General features: G+C 35.7%; 1 protein-coding gene across 5 annotated transcripts in view; it reads left to right on the forward strand.

The window, feature by feature from the left end:
- The window catches only part of NAALADL2 (N-acetylated alpha-linked acidic dipeptidase like 2), a 1,374,776-nt gene that overhangs the window by 1,119,858 nt on the left and 231,118 nt on the right, over nt 1-23,800 (forward strand). For all 5 annotated transcript variants that reach the window (XM_060171978.1, XM_060171980.1, XM_060171981.1 and 2 more), the window contains one exon: nt 13,054-13,200. In XM_060171978.1, the coding sequence (XP_060027961.1) occupies nt 13,054-13,200 (147 nt within the window). The remainder of the gene's footprint in view (nt 1-13,053; nt 13,201-23,800) is intronic.

Here is a 23,800-nt window from a genome sequence, read left to right on the forward strand (position 1 = left end):
AGATTATCGTGCACAGATATATCCATTGCTCTTCTTAAAAAGTGTATGCTAGTTGATTGCATGGATACAATTTATTTTATTGAACTCTTACAGAATTTGTGCAGCTGTTTATGTCTTCAGCACTGGAATTTCCACATCCTTCAAAATATAGTTTGTACTCAAGCATGCCATTTCTGAAGAAAAGATTTAAAAAAATACTTTATATATCTTGTATGTATAAAGAGAATTGATGCTTATTTTTTCCTGTGATATTCCAGTTCAAGTACATTTCTATTTGTATAATCTTTTAGTATTCTTCATATATTACAAAAACTAACCATTCAATAGTGAACTATTTTTCTTAGTTTCTCAATTATACTTGGTTATTTTTTTCATGCAGGGAATTTATAGTAATTTTAAAAATTAAGCAGAATACATTATAAACATAAACTGAATTTATTCAGTGATTCCTGAATCAGGCAGCATCCCATCTAGCAGAGAGAGGAGCTATGAGGAAATGTACAAAGTGGAAGACTTATCTAGGCAGCAGGGAAAGGGAATAAGGAAGTTGTGTTGGTATGTTTTGTTGGTTGACATAGTTTAGTTTTCTTTAGGGTATAGCAGGACTCTATGAGGCAGATTACCTCACTGAAGCTGATCAAGTTATTCCTAATTGACTACTTTATGATTTTGTTTATGGGAAAGCATAAACTAATTTAGGTTCTATGTGATATGACAATGTAGTTGACTACACTCTGAGAGTTTTCTGTTACTTCTGAATATACATGTATACATATATATATATATACATATATATGTATACATGTATATTCATATAGAGAAATTCATATATAAAGATGTAGATGTATATATGGGCTAATTAATCTTTTAGTCTTCTAAATGTATTATCATAGTTTCCCTACTCTAAGAGTATTAAAATTTTTATTGTTTAGATTTTGACATGTAACTGTGTATATATCTAGAATTTATTGATATGGTACAAGATACCATGTAGTGAATTCTACCTAATTATTTTAGTGGAAATTTTATTCAAACTCTGTTTGAACTATGATTTTTAAAAAATTTTTTATTGGGAGATTAATGTTTTATATTTGACGGTAAATATAAGAGTTTATACATGCATAACAATTCTCAGTTTTCCACATAACAACCCCACTAGGTCCTCTGTCATTCTTTTTGGACCTGTACTCTGGCTCCACCCTCTCCAGAGTGTTTTCTTTTCTGACCTTCTTTTCAACTTCTGCCTGAGAGTGAGATCATCCCATATTCATTCTTCTGTTTCTGACTTATTTCACTTAACATAAGTTTTTCAAGCTCCTTCCAAGATAGGCTGAAAAAGGTGAAGTCACCGTTTTTTATAGCTGAGTAGTATTCCATTGTGTATATATGCCAGGACATGCTCAGCCACTCATCTGCTGTTGGAGACGTGGATTGCTTCCAGGTTTTGGCTATTACAAATTGTGCTGCTAAGAAGATATGTGTACACAGATCTTTTTGGATGGGTGTGTTGGGTTCCTTAGACTATATCTTCAGGAGAGGAATTGCAGGATCATAGGGTAAGTCCATTTCTAGCCTTCTGAAAGTTCTCCAAACAACGCTCCACAGGGGTTGGACCCATTGACATTCCTACCAGCAGTGCAGGAGGGTTACTTTGACCCCACCAACTCTCCAGCATTTGTTGCTGCTACATTTTCTGATGTATGACATTTTCAAAGGAGTGAAGTGGTATCTCACTGTTGTCTTTATTTGCATTTCTCTGACAATCAGAGACTTGTAGCATTTTTTCATGTGTTTCTTGTTCTTTTGGATCTCTGCTGTGGTTAATATTCTGTCCATATCCTCCCCCCATTTTTGGATGGGGTTATTTGTTTTCTTGTTGTTGAGATTTGGAAGTTCTTTCTATATTTTGGTTATTAGTCTCCTGTCTGATGTATGGCATGTAAAGATCTTCTCCCCTTATCTGAGGGGTGGGTCTCTTGGTTTGGATAGTCGTTTCTTTTGCTGTACACATGTAATTAACTTGATGTATTCTCATAGGTTTATACTTGCCTTAGTATTCTTTGTAATTGTATTTGTTTCATTGAAGATGTCTTTAAAATTTATATGGAAAATAATTCTGTCAATATTTTCCTCTAAGTATCTGATAGTTTCTGGTCTAACACCCAGGTCCTTGATCCACTTGGAATTTACTTTTGTATTTTGTGAAATATGCTTTCAAGTCTATTCCACTGGTCAGTGTGTCTATTCATGTTCCAGCAGTTTTTATGACAATGGCCCTATAATACAATTTGAAATCTGGTAGTATGATGCCTCTATTTCTCATCTTTCTTCTCAAGATTGTTTTGGCAATTCTAGGTCTTTTCTGGTTCCAGATAAACATTTGTAGCATTTGTTCTATTCTCCTAAAAATGTGGTTGGGGTCTTGATGGAGATAGCATTAAATTTGTATATAACTCTGGGTAGTATATTCATTTTAATGATGTTAATTCTTCCAACCCATGAATATGGAATATCTTTCCACTTCTTTGTGTCTTTTCTTTTCTTTTTTTTTTATTTTATTTATTTATTTTCCCTTTTGTTGCCCTTGTTGTCTCTTTTTTTATTGTTGTTGTAGTTATTATTGTTGTTATTGATGTGGTTGTTATTGGATAGGACAGAGAGAAATGGAGAGAGGAGGGGAAGACAGAGGGGGGAGAGAAAGATAGACACCTGCAGACCTGCCTCACCACCTGTGAAGCGACTCCCCTGCAGGTGGGGAGCCGAGGGCTGGAACCCGGATCCTTACGCCGGTCCTTGCGCTTTGCGCCACCTGCGCTTAACCCACTGCGCTACCGCCCGACTCCCCTTTGTGTCTTTTCTATTTCCTTGAGTAGTGACTCATAATTTTCAGTATATAAGTCTTTCACTTCTTTGGTTAAGTTTATTCCTAGATATTTTGTTGTTGTTGTGGTGGTGGTGGTGGTAGTAAAAAGAATTGATTTCTGGATTTCATCTTCTTCTAACTTAGTGTTTGCATAGAAGAATGCCCCTGACTTTTGAATGTTAATTTTGTAGCCTAACACTTTACTGTATTTCCTGATGATTTCCAAAAGCTTCTTTCTGGATTCTTTAGTTTTTTCTATGTATACTATCATGCCATCTGCAAATAGGGAGTTTGACTTTTCTTCCAATCTGTATCCCTTTAATTCCTTGCTCCTACCTGATTGCTATGGCAAGAACTTCCAACACTATATTTTGTTGTAATGGTGATACTGGGAAACCCTGTCTAGTACCTGATCTGAGGGGAAATGCTTCCAGTTTTTCACCATTGAGTATGATATTAGTTGTAGGTTTGCTATATATAGACTCCACTATCTTGAGAAATTTTCCATATATTTCCTTTTTTTTTTTGGTAGCGTTTTGACCGTAAAGGGATGTTGGATTTTGTCAAAGGCTTTCTCTGCATCTGTTGATATGACCATGTGGTTTTTGGCCTAGCATTTATTGATGTGGTGAGTCACGTTGATTGATTTATGTATATTAAACCAACCTTGCATCCCTGGGATAAACACCACTTGGTCATGATGAACAGTCTTTTTAATATACTGCTATATCCGGTTGGCTATAATTTTGTTCAATATTTTAGCATGTATGTTAATCAGAGATATTGGTCTGTAGTTTTCTTTTTTGGTTGTGTCCCTGTCTGCTTTTGTGATGTTGGCTTCATAGAAGATGGAAGGAAGTAGTCCTGTGTCTTCAATATTCCAGAAGACTTTTAAAGGTCGTGGTATTAACTCTTCCTTGAAGGTTTGAAGGTAGAATTCATTTGAAAAACCATCTGGTCCAAAACTTTTATTCTTGGGAGGATTTTTGATAACCACTTCAATTTCATGGCTGTGATGGGCCTGTTCATGTTATATAGTTTCTCGTTATTTAATTTTGGAAGTTTGTAGGTATCTAGGAAATTGTCCATTTCTTCCAGGTTATCTAGCTTGGTGGCATAGTGTTGTTAGTAGAAGCCTCGCATGATAGATTGAATTTTTGTGGTGTCTTTTGCAATATCTCCTCTTTCATTTATGATCCGGTTCATTTTGCGATTCTCCTTTTCTTGTTTTTTGAGTCTGGCTAAAGGTTTGTCGATTTTGTTCACTCTTTCGAAGAACCAACATTTACCTTCATTGATCTTTTATATGGTTTTGTTATTCTCAATGTTATTTATTTCTGCCCTAACTTTAGTGATTTCTGTCCTTCTGGTTGCTTTAGGGTTCCTTTGTTCTTCTTCTTCTAGCTCTTTAAGGTGTGAAATCAGGTTTTTTACTTGTGCTTTTTCTTTTTTCCTAATGTATGCTTGTATGGCTATGAACTTCCCTCTTAGTACTGCCTTAACTATGTCTCAAAATTTTTGATATCTTGTGTCTTCATTTTTATTGAACTCTGAAACATTTTTATTTCTTCCTTTATTTCCTCTTTGACCCAGTAGTTGTTAAGTAGTATACTGTTGAGCTTCCACATTTTGAGACTATTACTGCTGAGCTTCCACATTTTGAGACTATTACTAATTTTCTGTTGATTGTTAAGTGTTGGTTTCATTCCACAGTGGTCTGAGAAGATGCTTGGGTAGTTTCAATGCTCTTGAATTTGCTGATGCTGTCTTTGTGACCTAACATATATTCTATCCTTGAGAATGACCCATGTGGACTTGAGTAGAATGTGTATTCCAGTTTTTTTGGGTGAATGACTCTGAAAATGTCCAATACTTCTAGTTTATCTATCTCTTCATTTAGCTTCCTCATTTCTTTATTGCTTTTCTGCCTGGATGATATGTCAAGTTGAGAGAGTGGGGTGTTCAAGTCCCCTACTATGACTGTGTTGCTGTTAATATATTGCTGTAGCTCTTTCAGTAGATGTTTGATATATTTAGATGGCTTCTTATATTTAGATGGGTGTATAGGTGTTAATAATTGTTAAGTCCTCTTGATTGACTGATCCTCTGATACATTTCTATCTTTTTAAAATTTTATTTATTTTAAAGTCTATTGTGTCAGATATGAGAATAGCTATTATTGCCCTCTTTTTGGGCCATTGGCCTGTATGATAGTTTTCCATCCTTTCACTTTGAGTCTGTGTTTGTCTTGTTGATTTAGGAGGGTTTCCTGTAGACAGCATATTGTTGGATTGTGTTTTCTGATCTCTGTGTCTTTTAATAGGTGAACTCAGGCCATTGACATTTATTGATGTCATAGATTGAAGATATTTTAATGCCATTATTGTAGATTTTTAGAGTATTCTTATGTATGACATGCTTATTTATGGTGGTCTGACTGTTTTTAGGAGACCTTTCAGAACTTCTTTCAGGGCAGGCTTGGTGATAGTTGATTCTTTCAACTGTTGTTTATCTGAGAAGGTTTTTATGCCTCCATCTAGTCTGAATTACAGTCTAGCAGCATATAGTAGTCTTGGTTAAAAGACTTTCTCAATGAGCACTCCGTAGACATCTTGCCGTTCTCTTCTGGCCTGTAGTGTTTGTGTGGAGAAGTCTGCTGCTAATCTTATGAATTTTCCTCTGTAGGTGACTCTGTTTTTCTCTTGCAGCCTTCAGGATCCTTTCTTTCTCCTTATTCTTTTCCATTCTAAGTATGATGTGTCTTGGTGTCATTAAATCTGGATTAATTCTCTTTGGGACCCTCTGGGCTTCTTGAAACTTTAAGTCTCTTATGTTTTCTAGACTAGAGAAGTTTTCAGCTATTATGTCCTAAAGAATGCTTTCTTCCCCTCCCTCTCTTTCTTCCTCTGGTAAGCCAATAATGTATATATTATTGCTTTTGAAGTCATCCCATATGTCTCTTTTGTTGTTGCAGTATCTCTTAATCTCTTTTTGAGATCCGTTACTTCTTTTTTTAGTTGTGTCTAATTCGTCTTTGATCCTCCTAATTCTGTCTTCAGCCTCATTTATTCTATTCTCTCTCCCCTCTGCTATTTTCTGTAGTTCATCTATTTTGTTATCCTGTTCTGATACTGCTTTAGCTTGTTCAACTAGTTGTCTTCGTAGCTTCACTATTTCAGCTTTCAGCTCTCTAATAACCTTGAGATAATTATTGTTCTCTTCCAGAGTCTTATTTTTCTTTTCTGCATATCTGATGACAATTCTTTCAAACTCTTTTTTTAAAGTTTGTTTATTTATTTATTTATTTATTTTTAATGAAAGAGACACAGAGAGAAAGATACACATAGAGATACCAGAGCACTGCTCAGCTCTAGTTTATGGTGGGGCTGGGGATTGAACCTGGGACTTTGGAGCCTCAGGCATGAAAGTATATTGCATAACCACTATGCTGTCTCCCCAATCCTTCTTTCAAACTCTTTACTCACTCCTGTGACTATCTCCTTATCAAGTGTTTGGATGTGATCTCACTGTTTTGTGGTTCAACTTTTGGGGGGCTTTTAGCTGGACTCTTGTCCTGGTTCATTTCTCCAATATTTCTTCTTGTTGGCTTAACTATTCTATATAGTATTTTATGAGGTCCCTTGCTCATTACTTTTCAAATTACTGATCACTCCTGCCTAGATTGACTTGTGTCTATGTAAGGTACTTAAAGAGTTCACAGTTGTGGAAATTCACAGTTGTTTCAATATTACTTCAATCCCTGAGTTGGAACACATTGTCTGTTAAAACCCTCCTTTGTTATTTTTCTTCCCTATAGGCTATGGGAGTCTGAGCACTTTTAAACTATAAGTAGGCTGCTTAGCTTAATCCCTCACTCCTGACCAACAGATAAAGCAGGGTGGGGCAGTGATAATCCAGTGGTTATACAAAGAGACTCTTGCACCCCAAGAATCCAAAGCTCCAGGCTCAATTCAGCTTCTCTGCCAAGCCAGGCAGCACTGCTGGGCCCTGCGAGTTTCTAAACAAGTCCCGTTTATAGTCTGTAGGTTCTGAGGCAACTATTCAACATATCAGGAGAACAATATGGAAAGGCTCCTATTCTACAGCCCGACTGCTAGGTCATTGAGGTGTAGCTCTTCTCTTGAGTTTGCGGTCAGTTTTCTGTTCCCAGATGTCAGCACAGGACCTCACCCCTGCTGCTCCAGCCTCTGAGGGCAGTAGTAATGGAGACTTCTCACAGTTGCATTTGGTGAGTCTTAGGGAAGTCCTCTCCTCCTTTCAGCAGTCTTTTTATTGGTAAAGCAGACTGGAGGTAGTGCTTCAATTGTTAAACTGCTGGACAGTTATCAGCTGCTCAATCTCTCCTTCAGTCCCTCCTTGTCCATTAGCCACAGGAGTTTGCACTCACCAGTGGTTTGGTGGATTCCTGAAGTCGTTCTAGTCCTGCCTTGTTGTGGTCCCAGGTGATTTCCTTTGGTATTCCTTGTTGACCTGTGAACTATGATTTTTTAAAGGTTTTAAAATAGTACACCTGTCTATAATTCTCTAAAACCTTAAGAGAGGAGAAATAAAATAGAAAAATGGATGCACTAACATCATAGGACTACTGGTCTGATACCTTCAATTGATTAGGGAAGAGGAAGAGAAAATGAATTGGAGCTAATTTGGGTAGGATATTCATAGCTCATCTGTTAGATGGATGTTAAGTGACTAAAGCAAATGAGCTTGCCAGTCAAAGTGTAGTAAACCGCCTCTTATATTTTGTGAACACTCTGGTGGTTATAAGAGTTGTGGTTACTTATACTTATCAGGTATGGATGGGAAGTTATACCCCTGAAATCTTAAAATTTTGTAAAATTCTAAGTAGTCGCTACTAAAAGAGAAGAAAATTAGAGAGAGAGAGAAAAGAAAATGTCTTTGTTCACTTCAACTTTTATCCTTATACTGTGATCTTTCAAAAATCAATCAGTGCATATAATTTACATTTAATCTGAAGTATTTAAAAAATAAAATAATATCTTTCTATGTACTACAGCAAAAAAAAAAAAAGAAGCCCTAGGATTTACTAGAATGTGAGGATTAGAAATATGTTTTTCAGCTTGACAATTCTACTTCCATATACTAAGTAAATACTAAATTTTTTCTATTTAAAACTGTAAAGATATAAGTAACACCATTGTAGAAACCTTATGATAGTGGAAATTTTGACAACTGCATTTTGTGGGTTGAAATTTTATATTTTAACACAATTTTCCCACTAATTAATTACATCTTAATAAATATATGAGAATTTTTTATTGGTAACTCCTAAATTTTCTTTTTGACAATATGGAAGCTTTTGAAAAATAATACGATAATAAAATGTCTCATTCAAAACTAGCATCTTTTAAATTAGTGATGTATTTATCCACAAGAGCTGAAATGTCTGACTCTGGTAATCAAATCACAAGTCCTGTTAATAATATTGACCAAAACTACTTCATATTTGATATATATGCTTAATTTTATTTATAAGTAAGTGAAAATAGATCTTTGCATATATACAAATATATGAAGAAAGATAAATTATTTGTTCTGTTGTTAAGAAAGTTGTAAATCTTTTAGCTTTTACTGTAGACCTCAGGATATGAGCCCTTGACTTCAGCATTTTAGGTGTCTTGGTAATTTCAAAAAAAATAATAATTTATTTTTGAATCTTCACATTTACGTATATTCTCACTCGCTAGTTCTAAGCTGAAAATGCAATAACATTTTTTAAACCACTTTCAGTTTATCAAAACAATAGCAACAGCAAAGAGCAGGTGTTTTCATTATCACTTTCCTTTCTATTATAAAAAGTGATCAACTTAAACTTCTTTTATATGTGGAATAAATACATAGTGTGCAAGGGAAAATGGTCTGGGAGAAATAAAAAATTGAATTGTTAAATACTTTCAAATCCTGTCAGTGTATTTTATTATTGCATGAACTTATTATTGTATACTTATTACTGTGTGTATTTCATTGATAATGATAATTTGCTTTTTTTGTTTTTACTTTTTGTATTATCTTATATGTTTATTGGATAGAGACCTTCAGAAATCGAGAGGGAAGACTGTTAGAGAGGCATAAAAGCAGAGAGACTCCTACAATGCTGCTTCACCACTTGCAAGGTTTTCCCTGTGCAGGTGGGAACCGGGGGCTCAAAATAAAGTCCTGTTCATTGTAACATGTGCTCGACTAGATGCGCCACCGGTTCCTCGATGATCTACTTTGAGATTTTAAATTTAAAAGTATACCTGCAAAGAACATGCTATTTTGAGATTGAAATAGTGGCATCATTTTGAGTGTTCAATACATTTGTGGAAAATTAAACAAGTGACATAAGCAATGGCATTGCCTTATCCCCCTTATTTTATGAACTGAATAGAAAGTGCTTGTTATCAGACATTAAGTATGAAACATTTTGAACTCCTTGGGCGAATTACTTAATTTGAATTTACTCAGCCTTGTAAATAAATTAAAAAATTTAATTGACCTGTGCAAATTTGTTACCAGTCATTTCTCCCTGTCATGCCTGACTTCCAGAAAAGTGAAGAAATTAACATTTCTTTTTACTCCCTTTCAGAGATTAGTGTTAGCATGGATTGAGTAGATCAGTATCAATAACCTGATATGGGACTGCTATAATTCACTGAAGTTCTATGGGAAAACTATTCACATGAAGGTAGAATATAGATTTAGAATCACTCAAGGCCAGTGAATTTGTCCTTGATTTCAAAGTAATGAATAATAAAAATACTTAGAGGGGAAGGTTTCTGTGCCCAAAATATCCACCACTTAAGGAAATCCAAAGATGAAATGACTTAGGGGAAAGCATCCTCTCTGCAAATTGTGTTCTATTTTATTGGAACAGCAGAGAAAAATCCATCATGAGTTTTCCATCAACCCAATATTATGACTATTTTCCTTGTAAACTTGTTAGAAACAAAAGCACAAAAGAGTCAATTGAGCATACCCTTGAGGGTAAAGTACTTCCTACTCTAATCACAAATGTAATCAATAGAATGTAAGCACTGAATACGGGGAACAGAAAGGGAGAGCAAGTGCAGAAAAGCCATGGGCTGGTAGGAAAAATATTCTATGGGTCTTTACAGAAAAACTCTTGAGGGGAGTGGGGCACATGCACAGTTAAGCACACATAACACTAAGTAGAAGCACCAGAGCAAGAATCTGGGTTCGAGCCCCAGGCTCCCTACCTGATCTTTCTCTCTCCCTCTCTATCTCCCCTTCCTCTTGCAATTCTTCTCAGTCCTGTCCAATAACAAAACAAAACAAAACAAACAAACAAACAAAAAATGGTCCTAGGAGTGATGGATTTGTAGTGCAAGCACCAAGTCCAAGTGATAATCCTGGAGGTAAAAAGAAAAAGGAAGAGAAAAAAGAAAAACTCTCAGTTTAGTAATTAAGAAGCTGGTCTCAGAAAGTCATCTCAACTCTGTTGGATTTCAAACCTCCAACCATGGGTAAACCTTACCCTTCTTTTGGGTTGAATTTTGGCATGAGACTCAATAGGTAAGTACACCCAGCTTTAGATCAAGCCACCTCTTAAGACCACTTAACCCTATTACAGTCCATGTTAAGCACAACAGATAAAGCTTAACATTCAGAATCTCTATAAGCATTTTTTAGCTCATGCTTATTCTTCTGCCATCTTAGCATACATCTGTCAATTCAAATGTTGGGAAAATACTTTTTTTTTTTTTGATAAACAGATCCAGTCACATAAGTCAGTGTAATTACTGGGATTATGAATTGACCTGCCAACACCCATATCCATTGGAGAACTAATTACAGAAGCCAGAATTCCCACCTTCTGTACCCCCAAAAGAATTTTGATCCATATTCCCAGTGGGGAAGAAATGATAGAAGAAAGATGACCAGAGGGGTCTGAACTCCAACTCCATCAGGGCCCAAAGAGAGAAGAGGAAAAAGGAAAGAACATTTGGATGTAGTAATAGGTCTATGTGTGACTTGAAAAGGGAAGAGAAGATGGGACCATGGAAAAAAATGGGCAAATATAGACAGTTGTAAATATAATAGTTGTCTCATATCTACAACCGTAAGAAAACTGCTGTAGCTTAGAATGGAGGGATTGGGGATTCAGGACTCTGGTAATGGGAACGGTGTGGAATTGTACTCCTGTTATCTTGAAAGTTTTTTAAATCAATAGTAAATCACTAGTAAAGAAAAGTATGTCCTTTTGGCTTGCATAAAAAAAATACCAGAACATATAATGATGGACTGATGGAGTTATATAGCTAGAAGGAATTGTGGTAATGGAATGCACTTAAAATACTACATTTGTGTAATAGTGGTAGCTATGGAGAAACATGAAGACTATCTGCACTATATTTGAAAAAAAAAAATAGTCCTCATAAGTAAAAGATTGGGGCAAATCAAGTTCCAGATGCTACCATAATGGCAACCTGATTTCTTTGGTCAGACAACCTCACCAATGTGTCCTAGAACCTCACCACTAAGGGTTTGGTCTTTCATGACTACATTTAACTTCAAATATTGGTTACCCATGAATGTAACCAATAGGACTTCTGACTAGTAAACTACAGAGTGGAGGTTTTGAGAATTGGCTCCTCAGTCTTCAGTTACTCTGTGAAAGACTAAATTATTATGAGTGCTTCTGACTGATGCTGTGTCCCTGGTTTTTAGTTAAGCCACATAGGTGCACTTGATTTGCTAGAATAGCATACAAGACTTAAGAAACCTCTTTATTCCCAGGTTATTGGTTTATTTTAAAGGACATTAAAGAATATGAATCCAGGGGCTGGGTGGTGAAGCACCTGGCTGAGTGCACATGTTACAATGGCCCTGGTCCCTGTAACAGGAGAGCTTTGGGAGTGGTAAAGCATTGCTAAAGGTGTCTCTCTAGGTGTCTCTCTGTCTCTCTCCCTCTCTAGCACCCCTCCCCCCTCAATATCTGGCTGCCTCTGTTCAATAAATAAAGATAATAAAAAGTTTAAAAAAATATGAATCCATAGTAAGATGGGAAAGGTGCACAGAGCAAGATATATGGGTTTGGGGGAATACAGAGTTCATCTGTTCTCTTCAGGAGGACCTCTCCCCTCATACCTTCATACATTCCTCAATCAAGCCAGAAGTCCCTCTATTTGAAATCTTATGATGGATTAAATCATTGACCACTGAATTTAACTTTTGCTCTCTCACCTGTCCTAGGAAATCAGGGACGAGAACCAAAAATTTTCACTCTCTATTCTAGTTCTTTTCCTTGGCATCCAACTCCAGGCACCCAAGATATTTATCAAAAGTCGCCTTCATTGGCATAACAAGAGCTATCATAGTCTCTTAGAATACATAAAGAAACCCCAGTTCTTTTGTAACTGTGTTAGGAATTGAGAATTAAGGGCTGCATTTTCTCTGAGAGTGAGGGCTGAATCTTTTGCAGAAACATTTGATGGTGACTTATTTGCTGGTTCTGTTTTGGCAAATGGCTTCCTTCAGGAAGATCTCAAGTAAGAACAGCTGGGCAAACAAAGAGGCTGAGTTCCAGTTGCAGGTCCAATGCCAGGTGGCAGGTATTAATTGCACCTGACTAACAATACGCGACTATGTTTTTAAGAAGTGGAGCCATTATGCCTGAGATCCCTGGTTCAATCCCTGGCATAAACCAGAGCTAAAGTTTTTTTTTTCCTATAGTTTCTGAAAAGCCTTTAAGAAAGATAAGACTAGTGATTACATTCGACTAAATCTTTCAATTTATGAAAATTTAATATAAGATGCTCGAATATCTTACATCTTATTAGGGACAACATTGTTTTTAAAATATTTTCAAATGATCAAGTCTCTCTATTCCAAAATAAATGTCTGTAAACAATTCTTTTGAGGAAACAAAGGCAAGCAATCATGATAAAGCTTGATTTAGGCCAACATATCACTTTTCAGTAAACAGCAACTCAGAGGAAGTTTGCCACAATATGGATTTCTGGGCACCATCCCCAAAAGTTTTCATTTGTAAGGACATGGGTGGAACCTAAGCAGTTGTACTTGAACAAACTCTATTGATGCTCTGCCATATGGACTACATTGTGGGTAGCACTGACTTAGACATGCCTAGAGGAGTATAATACACATTGAGAATGCATATATATAAATATCTTTTTTTTTTTTTTCAGAAAAATCATTTCAACTGTTCCAGGAGAGGACAGTGCTCAGAAGCCAATGTCAGTTCTATCCAGATGCAAGGTGATGCTGATTATTTCATCAACCATCTTGGAGTTCCCAGTGTTCAGTTTGCTTATGAGGACGTCAAAGCTCAAGAGGTATTATTAAAAATGCAAACCAGACAGACCCACATCCCCACACATGCAGAGTATAGAAGACATAATAACAGAATTTAATCAGTCCTATTTGTTTTTCTTACCATATTGGCCACCATAAAAGCTGCTTCATTTACAGTTATTCATGTTGTGCAGAGGCTTTGTAACAGTATTTGAAAACATCAGCTCTTTTCCATACTGTTGAATTCAATTTAAAAAGATTTATACTGTCACTCAGATTTTCAGTGTGCTTCACTACAAGAAATGCTGCAGTCATTGGATTAACATCAAAACATAATTGTAATCTTCAGAATTCACAGAAATAGATGACATGTGCAATAGATGCCCCCCTCCTTGCCCAAGGGGAAATGCACTTCACTCACTGTATATTCATGTGAGCCTTGTGGGTTACCTATCTCAAGTTGGTCAGTAGCTTGCCTGACTAAACACATTTAGTTTTGGAGTGAAGATAGGTGAAAAACATTTCCCCCAAAGACTATCACAAAGGCCTGATATATCACAATTAAATCTGTGTTCATCCACCTGTTGATCTGTTCAAGTCCTTGAGTCTTCTCAAACCCAAATTACAGGAAACCACTGGTAGACTAGAACCTGCTGAAATGACTCAGCTTCTTTTTACAAATTGTGTGTGCATTGTTAGAACTCTTTGAAAGCCTCTGGTGTACCTGCTTGTGGTGATTGTTTCATTGACAGGGTAGTAGCTGGAAAGCAAAACTTGCTTTGCATTTCAAACATGAATTATCCAAAAATGTTACATTTAATTTTATTTTTATAGCTTCAACTTCAGGTGAGTAGCATCTTAATTTGTGATCATTTTAGCTAGTTTAATCATATGTACCTGCAGCCTTCCTCCCCCTATAGTTATCAGAGTAGTCCCCACCCACTGGGGTACTGCTTTGGATGCCATATTTTTACCAACTGGATTTATTACAATGTAAGTATATGTAGCATTTAAGTCCTTCATGATTATTACAGTAGCTACATATAGGGCAAGTCAATCGTCAAAATCATCCTTCATTGTGTTTTTCTCCCCCCCCCCCAAAAAAAAATAAGAGATTCTTTTGCTCTGTGACAAGTGATCTTTCTTACATTGCTTACAGAGGAAACAAAAAAGATACTTCCCTTACAAAATACAAATGCCAGAGCTTAGGAGACATAATGGTTATGCAGAAAATTTTTATGCCTGAGGCTCTGAGGTCCCAGGTACAGTCCCCAGCACCACCATAAACCAGAGCTGAGCAGTGCTCCGGTAAAAAAAAAAAAAAAAAAATATATATATATATATATATATATATATATATTATAAAATATAAATGACTGAGATGTTACATTTTTGTATGGCAACCCATACTAAAATCAGCTATAGCAGTGTGCTTTTGTATTAACCATTAATAAATGTATGTGTGTCACTATTGTTAAAGATTATGAACACTGAAAAATTTTATCTATGCTAAAAACATACAAATTTTTAATATAAATTTTTTGCTTTTTAAATTTGTATTTATTTATTTATTATTGAATAGAAATATCCAGAAATTGAGAGGGGAAGGGAAGATAAATAGATGATAGATAGAAAGAGAGAGAGAGAGAGAGAGAGAGAGAGAGAACATCTGCAGCCCTGCTTCACCACTCCCGAAGCTATCCCCCTGCAGGTGGGGACCAGGGGCTTGAACCCTGGTCCTTGTGCACTGTAATGTGTCTGCTCAACCAGATGTGCCACCACCTGGCCCCTATAAATGTTCATTAATAAAGTGGGTAAGGAAATTAGAGTTGCCTAATGAATCTGCAATTATATTTTAAATATAGAGTACACATATTTAAACAGATACTGTATATAAATACATATATGAGGGGGTGGGTAGTATAATGGTTATGCAAAGAGACTTCTATATCTGAGGCTCTGAAATCCCAGGTTCAATCCCCTGCTCTACCAGATGTGCCACCACCTGGCCCCTATAAATGTTCATTAATAAAGTGGGTAAGGAAATTAGAGTTGCCTAATGAATCTGCCTAAGATGATCAGTGCCCTGATAAAAAAATTAAAAAATAAAATAAAATAAATATACATACATATGTGTGTATCTATAGATACAATTTTTAGAGTTAGCTTGATGGAATAGGAATCAGGATCTCCAAGTTTTGGAATCCCTAAATAGCAATGATCATACTACACTGGTTTTCAGGCCTCTATTTATTTGTATCTAACTAAAACCAAATTAAATTAAAATAAAGTCTTCGGCTTACTGAATGCATGTTACTCTAAATATTTTAAATATTTTACATATCCTATCTCATTTAATATAATATCATTGTAAGCTAGATGCCAGTATAATACATTTATTTTCTAGGGATGGAATGAAATGAGCTTTAATATTAAGTTTATCAAAGTTCACAAAGCTAACAAATGACCAGGACAGAAGCTGATCTCAGATCTTTTAAATAGTAAGCACAGTTCTCAATTATTCCACAAAATCTTGCAAATTGGAAGCCCAAGGCAAGATTAAGCAAACAGATACATTTTGTTTGCTCTGAGCTTTATTGAATAATTGGATTTCTGGAAGTGAGTTCTGTTTTCCAAAGAAACATTGTGTAAATAGTCATTACTTACTGTCTTGCCATGCATTTAAAAAAAGAGTTTGCATGTTGTTTGTTGAAGAGTATAGTTAAGAAAAATATTTCCTCAGCGTCTATTTCATTCAAAACTTGAGAAATGGATCATAAACCCCTAATAACAAGACTTTATGTATTTATTTATTTTTAGATCAAGACAAACACACACACACACACACACACACACACACACACACTATAGCACTGATGCTTCTTTCAATACTGTGAGTGCCAGGCTCTCCTGGGATGTGGATATGGCAAAACAGCACGCTGGCCATGTGAGTTATTTCACCAGCCCAACCAACTGTTTTAACAGGTCTGTGTGGCTTATATTTCCTTGCCTGACCGCTGTAGCAACAATACTAATTTTGAGCTAAAAAATTCAAGTGGATCATTCTACAGTTCCTTTCATCTATAAATTATGTATATGGGGGGGCAGGTGGTAGAGTACACATATTATCATGCTTGAGGATATAAATTTAAGCCCCTATCTCTACCTTCAGGGGTAGGGTTTCACATGTGATGGAACAGTGTTGCAAGAGTTTCTCTCTCCCTCTTCACTCTACTTCTATCCCATGAAAAATATGGCAGAGAAAAATATCAAGAGCTTTATATTTTACTGTGGTTGTGAGGAGAGAAGTGACTGAAGCTTGGAGTAAACTTCACTGAGACTTCACTGGCCAATTCTGCCCAGCCAAAGACCTGATGTCCATATTAGTACAAAGTTCTGTCTGGATCCAACCAAAGTCAAAATAAAGTCACTACAGCTTCTTCCAGGGAAATATTGTCACACACCCCCAAGCCATCAACCTCAGGTCAATCTGAGTTTGTTTTCAGGGAAAACACTTCAGCTTTATTCAGCCCAAAGAGAGGTACAAAGTTGCAAAGGATTCTGTTACTCTGGGTGCTAAAAATAATGTATAAAGCCTATGTGTCTTTGATTTTTAGCTTTGCTCAGCATCTATAACATTCCATTAATTAAATTTCATAATTTCAAAGCTATCTATGGATCTGACAAAATGTTAGAGTGATTGCTTCTTTTCAGAAGTTATTGCCCTGTTAATTGAAATATCTCTGGTTGTAAGTTTCATTTAAATAAGCTTTTCAATTTGTAAACATTGTTGCACCTGTTAGTAGAAGCATTCAGCACAGATTAAATACAATGCAGGGATTGCTGAAAAGGAAATGAAAAGACAGATGCTTTCTGATTAAGAGTGCAATATTTATGACAGGCTGGTGGTCCAATGCACATTTCTTCTGTCACCTAACAGCTGTTTCACATAATTTTTGTTCCAGCTCAGTATATTTACTCTCTATAGGGCATGTCAGAGGGCCTGCCTTTCTTAGTATATCAAAAGATCCATCCGCAGCCCTACTACATTTTATACCATAAATTGAATCTCTGCTTCTTCACTCTGTTTAACCTTGTATTTTCTGCTCTTTTGCTTGAAACATTCTGTTTTAAACCTGATTTACCTCTAGAATAGAGCATTTAACATTTAGTCATAATGAGATAAAGGGGGCATTATAGCTTTCATCTATCTGGGATTCTTGCATAATTGTTTCAACATCATTTACAAACTCAGAGCCAGAAAAATTAAGCAGTGCATAGAGATTTTAAAATTGCTAATATGTGTGTGTGTGTGTGTGTGTGTGTGTGTTTAGCTATTTTATTTTATTGAATAGAGACAGAAATTGAGAAGGGGATGAAGATAGAGAGGAAAGATAGAGACCTGCGGATCTGCTTCACTGCTGCTGAAGCATCCCCCTGCAGGTGGATATGGGGGCCTGAACCTGGATCTTTGGACATAGTAAAATGGGCACTCTACTGCGTAAGCCACCACCTGGCCCCTGCCATGTCTATATCTATATTTAAGTCAGTTGACTGTGACATCGGTCCTGGTTCTTTCCTTAAACATCTGATATATACCTGTGTGTGTTAATTTTTAAGATTGAGTAAGTTATTTGTGTAGATGCATTACTAAGTGCATAATACACATTTTGAGCACAGGAATTTATACTCATTTATTATTCCTGTCTTATTTTATTAAAGGACTTATCCTAAGATTAAAGATATTTTGTTTATTACTGATGACATTATTAAGCATATAAGAAATAACTCAAATAAGTGTCTCTTAACTGAAGTAATGATAGATTTATGTACAACATAAATGTTGTAAAAATTTATGTACAACAGTGTAAATTATGTGGGTGTTTTTGCAGCATCTGATAGAAACTTTGATAATACTAATATATGTAAAATAATTAGAAATAGTATTTTGTCTTTCTGTTTCAAAAAATTCCAATTTGAAACAAGATGGAAATGCATTCTTGAGTGTTCTTTCTGAATAATTAACTTTGCTTACAATGTTCTTCAAAGTAGTTTTTCTTTCATGCTTATTTTATTTAGAAATTCTTAAAAAGAGGGGCCAGGTGCTGGTGCACCCAGTTAAGCACACACATTACAGTGCTCAAGGACCCAAGTTCAAGCCTCTGAACCCTACCTGCAGGAGGAAAGCTTTATGAGTGGTGAAGCTGTGCTGCAGGTGTCTCTCTTTCTCTTTCTCTATCTCTATCCTCTCTCCCCTCTTAATTTCTCTCTGTTTCTATCTAATAATAAATAAATAAAATATTTTTTAAAGAAAGGAAATATAAAACTTAAAAAAAAAAGAAATTCTTAAAAGAATGTAAAGGGGAAAAACAAAGCAGAACTTGGACTGAGTTTGTTGTATTACACCAAAGCAAAGGACACTGGAGGGCAGCCATAGTGTCTCCTGCTGTCTCAAAAACAAAAGAACACAAAATGTGGAAACTGAGAAATACACAGTGTTAGCTGCAGATCTCAGCATACCTCTCACAGCAGGAGACAGGTCATCAGCTCAAAAATTCAACAAATACATAGAGGCTTTAAATGAAGCCATATATGAGATGAGTTTAACATATATTAAGAACATTTCACCACTAAGAAAAAAGAATATACATTCTTTTCAAGTGCACATGGAACACTTTTAGGGATGAATCATGTGTTGGTACACAAAAACAGCCTTAATAAATACATGAATAATAAAATCATAAGAAGTATCTTTTCTGACCATAAGGCAGTGAATTATAAATAAACCACAAAAAAAGAAACAAAGAAATACACCCAAATGATGGAGAATGAACAATACACTTCTAAATAATACCTAGATCACTAACATATCAAAAGAGAAATTAAAAATTACATGGAGAACAATGAAAATGAAGAAACAAACTACCAGATCCTGTGGAATGCAGCAAAAGCTGTCCTAAGGGGGAAGTTTTTAGCAATACAGGCCCATATTAACAAACAATGACTGTCGCAATTAAGCTACCTAACATAACTGAGCCAACTAGAAAAAGATCAACACAAGGACACAAGAGTCAGCAGAGGAAACAAATAGTCAAAATCAGAGCAGAAATTATTGAAACAGAATCCAAAAAGATTATCCAAAAGTTTAATGTTCTACAGAGCTGGTTCTTTGAAAGGATAAAAACTATATATTAAACCACTGACTAGACAAAAAGAAAAAAGAGAAAGCTATGATAAAAAAAATACAGGGGGAGTCGGGCTGTAGCACAGCGGGTTAAGCGCAGGTGGTGCAAAGCACAAGGACCCGCATAAGGATCCCAGTTCGAACCCCGGCTCCCCACCTGCAGGGGAGTCGCTTCACAGGCAGTGAAGCAGGTCTGCAGGTTTCTATCTTTCTCTCCTCCTCTCTGTCTTCCCCTCCTCTCTCCATTTCTCTCTGTCTTATCCAACAACGACAACAACAATAATAACTACAACAATAAAACAAGGGCAACAAAAGGGAATAAATATATAAAATAAATATTAAAAAAATAAAAATAAAAAATACAGGAAGGAGAGACATTAAATTACATCTGAAGTTAGGGAAATACAAAGAATCATACATGAATATTATGGACATCTCTATGAGACTATGAGACAACCTAGATGAAATGTATACATTTCTATACTCATCACTTGCAGAACCTAAAACAAGAGGATGTAGATAGCTTAAACAAGCCAATAACTAGTTTACAAACTGAATCAATCATCAAAAATATTCCCAACAATAAAATCCCAGGACTAGACAAATTAACTAATGAATTTTATAAGACTTTTAAAGAAGAACTGGTACCTGTTTTCCTCAAGCTATTCCAGAAAGTTGTAGGACAAACACTACTAAGCACATTCTATGAGGCTAACATCACTTTGATCCCCAAAGCAGATAAGGACTCTACCAGATAAGAAAACTATAGACCTATTTCCCTGATGAATATTGACACAAAGATCCTGAACAGGATCTTGGAAAATTATATAACATATCAATAGAATAATTCACCAAGACCAAGTAGGACTCACCCATGGGAAATGGATTGTTCAACATCTGCAGATCAATCAAAGAAATTCCTCATGCCAACAAAAACAAAGATAAAAATCACCTGTTCATATCAATGAATTCCAAAAAGGAAATTAACAAGATCCAGTAATCATTCAGGATAAAGGACCTCCAGAAACTGAGAATAGAAGGACCATTCCTCAACATAATGAAGACTATTTACAACAAACCCACAGATAGCATCAGTCTTGGGAACCAGACAAGGATGTCCACTATCTCTACTGTTATTCAACAGAGTACTCCAGACCCTCACTACTGCAATCTGACAAGAAATAGATATCAGAAGCATACAGACTTGAGAAAGAAGAAATCAAACTATCACTTTTCACTGATGACATTATATTATACATGAAGAACCCCAAAGACTTCAACAAAAATACTGGAAATAATAAATTCAGTAGAGTAGCAGTATACAAATCAATATACATAAATCTGTGGGATTTCTATATACAAACAAGGAATCAGAGGAAAGGGAAATAAAAGACTCAATTCTATTTACAATTGATCCCCAAAAGGTAAAACACCTTGGGATGAATCTCCCAAAGGAGGTGAACGACCTTCACAATGAAAACTATAGGACATTGCTAAAAGAAATGTAACTAGATACCACATAATACCATACACCAAAGTCAAGTCAAAACAGATTAAAGATTTAGATATTAGTCCAGAAACTATAAAATTTACAGAATAAAATATTGATTAAACTTTGTAGGACCTTTACATCAAAGATGTATTTGGAAACTCTACCTCATGGGCATGAGAATTTAAAACAAGAGTAAATAACTGAGACTACATGAAACTAAAAAGCTTCCATAGTTTGGGGATAGATAGCATAATGACTATACAAAGACACTGTCATGCCTGAGGCTTTGATGTCACAGGTTCAATCTCCCACAATACCATAAATTAGAGCTGAGCAGTGCTCTGGTAGGAATAAAATAATAATAATAATAATAATAATAATAATAATAATAAATTCTACATGTGAAAAGCAAACGACACAAGGATAACCAGGAAACCCAGTAAATAGAAGATATTTGCACTCCACACATCAGACAAGTGACTGATATCAAATATCTATACAGAATTGATACAGATCTACAAAAGAAGCAAAAATAACCCAACAAAATGTGGACCAAAGAACTAAATAGACAGTTTTCTAAGGAAGAGATATGCATGGCCCACAGACACATTAAGAAATGTTCCACTTCACTTATCATTAGAGAAATGCAAATTAAAGCTGTACTAAGATACCACCTCACCTGAGAGAATGGTTTACACCAACAAACCAGGAAATGACAGGTGTTGGAAAGGTTGTGGAGAAAAGGGAACTATGCTTCACTGCTGGTGGGAATGCACGCTGGTACAGCCCCTTTGGAAGACTGTATGGATAGTTTTTAAAAAATAAAAATGAAGTACCTTATGATCCAGCAATACCACTCTTGGGCATCTATCTAGTGGACATTCAACAGCTAATTATAAGGGATATAAGCACCCCTATATATAAGGGATATAAGCACCCCTATATATAAGGGATATATGCACCCCTATATATAAGGGATATTTGCACCCCTATATATATTCATAGCTGCATTATTCACAATAGTCAAAGAATGGAAGCAGCCTAAATACCCATCAACAGATGACTGGCTAAAGAAGCTATGGGATAAATATTCCATGAAATACTACTATGTAATTAAAAAAAAGTTGTTATTGTGACACTTGGGTCAAAATAGATGGAACTGAAGGTGGTTATGCTTAGTTAAATAAAGAGATGAAAGACAACTATCAGATGGTTTCATTCTCATATGGCATCTAGGGGTTTGATTTACATGAACTTGCCAAAAAAACTCCAAACAAAACAGAAGAAAGCAAATTGTAAGACTTGTGAGAACTATGGTTGTTATCTTAGGGGGCTGGAGGGTGGAGATACAGAACTTTAGTGGTGGGTGTGGTGTGGAACTATACATTGTCATCTTACAATCTTGTAATAAACTGTTAATACCAAATACAAATTCAAAAAAGAAAAAGGAAAATACTTTTGAAGTTCTTTGAAGCATACTGGGAGAAATACTCATTTGAATAAATGGTCTTTGTTAAACTAGTCTCTCATTCTTTATAGTATCTGACAAGATGCTCAACTTTTCTCTTTTTTAAAGAGAATGTGAACTGTGATTCTATATAAACCTGTGTATGTCTTTTTCTGGCCATCTTTGTGTATTGCCACCCCATTCATCTGACAAATAGCATGAAGAAGGAAATATAACACTCTCATAAACTGTGACTCTACAAAGAATTTTGCTTCTTAGAAGCATTCCTTTAGAAAAGAAGGTTAAACCCCAATCAACAAATCAACAGCTATAGAGCAGACTTGAAAAGCTTTGATTGTACAGTATATGAAATGCCTGTCACAGAGGGAGTGCTATTAGAGTTTCTGTATGCTTCCAAAAGCCTGAGGAGTAAACACAAGAAATTGAAATATGAGACAGATATTGAAAAAAACAAAGAGGAGAGAAACTCTTAAGACTCAAATGGATAATTCAAAAGATCATACTTCAAATTGCTTAATATTTTTAAATGACTGAATGGAGGACAGATTTCCCCTAGCAGTTGTCCTTGCTTGAAATTCTGATTATGAACATTTATTCTGAATGATGTATATCATCACTGGATCAAAATATATATACCATATGCACCATAGTTTAACTCTAATGCTATTTTAAATATTATCTTGTGATCATCCCTGTTGTGAGAAAGTTTGTTTTATAATGAAATTTCTGACCATTTCAGTAGTAATACTTTTGAATGTATTCAACGATAGATCATATACATTTGACAACAATTGAGAATATAGAATAGCTTTGATGTGACTTATTCAGGTATTTGTGAATTATGTTTTTTCACATATTAAAGTGGAGCTATTCTTAGAATTTTATTACTTAAAAGGGAGAGAGAAAATGAGAGGAGTGGGAGAGGCAATAGCATAGCACTTCTTTTTTTTATTTTTTATTTTTATTTATTTATTTTTTTAAATTTTTTATTAAGAAAGGATTAATGAACAAAAACATAAGGTAGGAGGGGTACAACTCCACACAATTCCCACCACCCAATCCCCATAACCCACCCCCTCCCATGATAGCTTTCCCATTCTCTAGCCCTCTGGGAGCATGGACCCAGGGTCGTGTTGAGGGTTGCAGAAGGTAGAAGGTCTGGCTTCTGTAATTGCTTCCCCGCTGAACATGGGCGTTGACTGGTCGGTCCATACTCCCAGTCTGCTTCTCTCTTTCCCTAGTAAGGTGTACCTCTGGGGAAGCTGAGCTCCAGGACACATTGGTGGGGTCTTCAATCCAGGGAAGCCTGGCCAGCATCCTGGTGGCATCTGGAACCTGGTGATTGAAAAGAGAGTTAACATACGAAGCCAAACAATTTGTTGAACAATCATGGATCCCAAGCTTGGAATAGTGGAGAGGAAGTGTTAGGGAGGTACTCACTGCGAACTCTAGTGTACTTCTGCTTTCAGGTATATATTTTGTAGTAGTTTATGGATA

Source organism: Erinaceus europaeus, chromosome 14, assembly GCF_950295315.1.
Source record: "Erinaceus europaeus chromosome 14, mEriEur2.1, whole genome shotgun sequence".
In the NCBI taxonomy this organism is placed as follows: Eukaryota; Metazoa; Chordata; class Mammalia; order Eulipotyphla; family Erinaceidae; genus Erinaceus; species Erinaceus europaeus.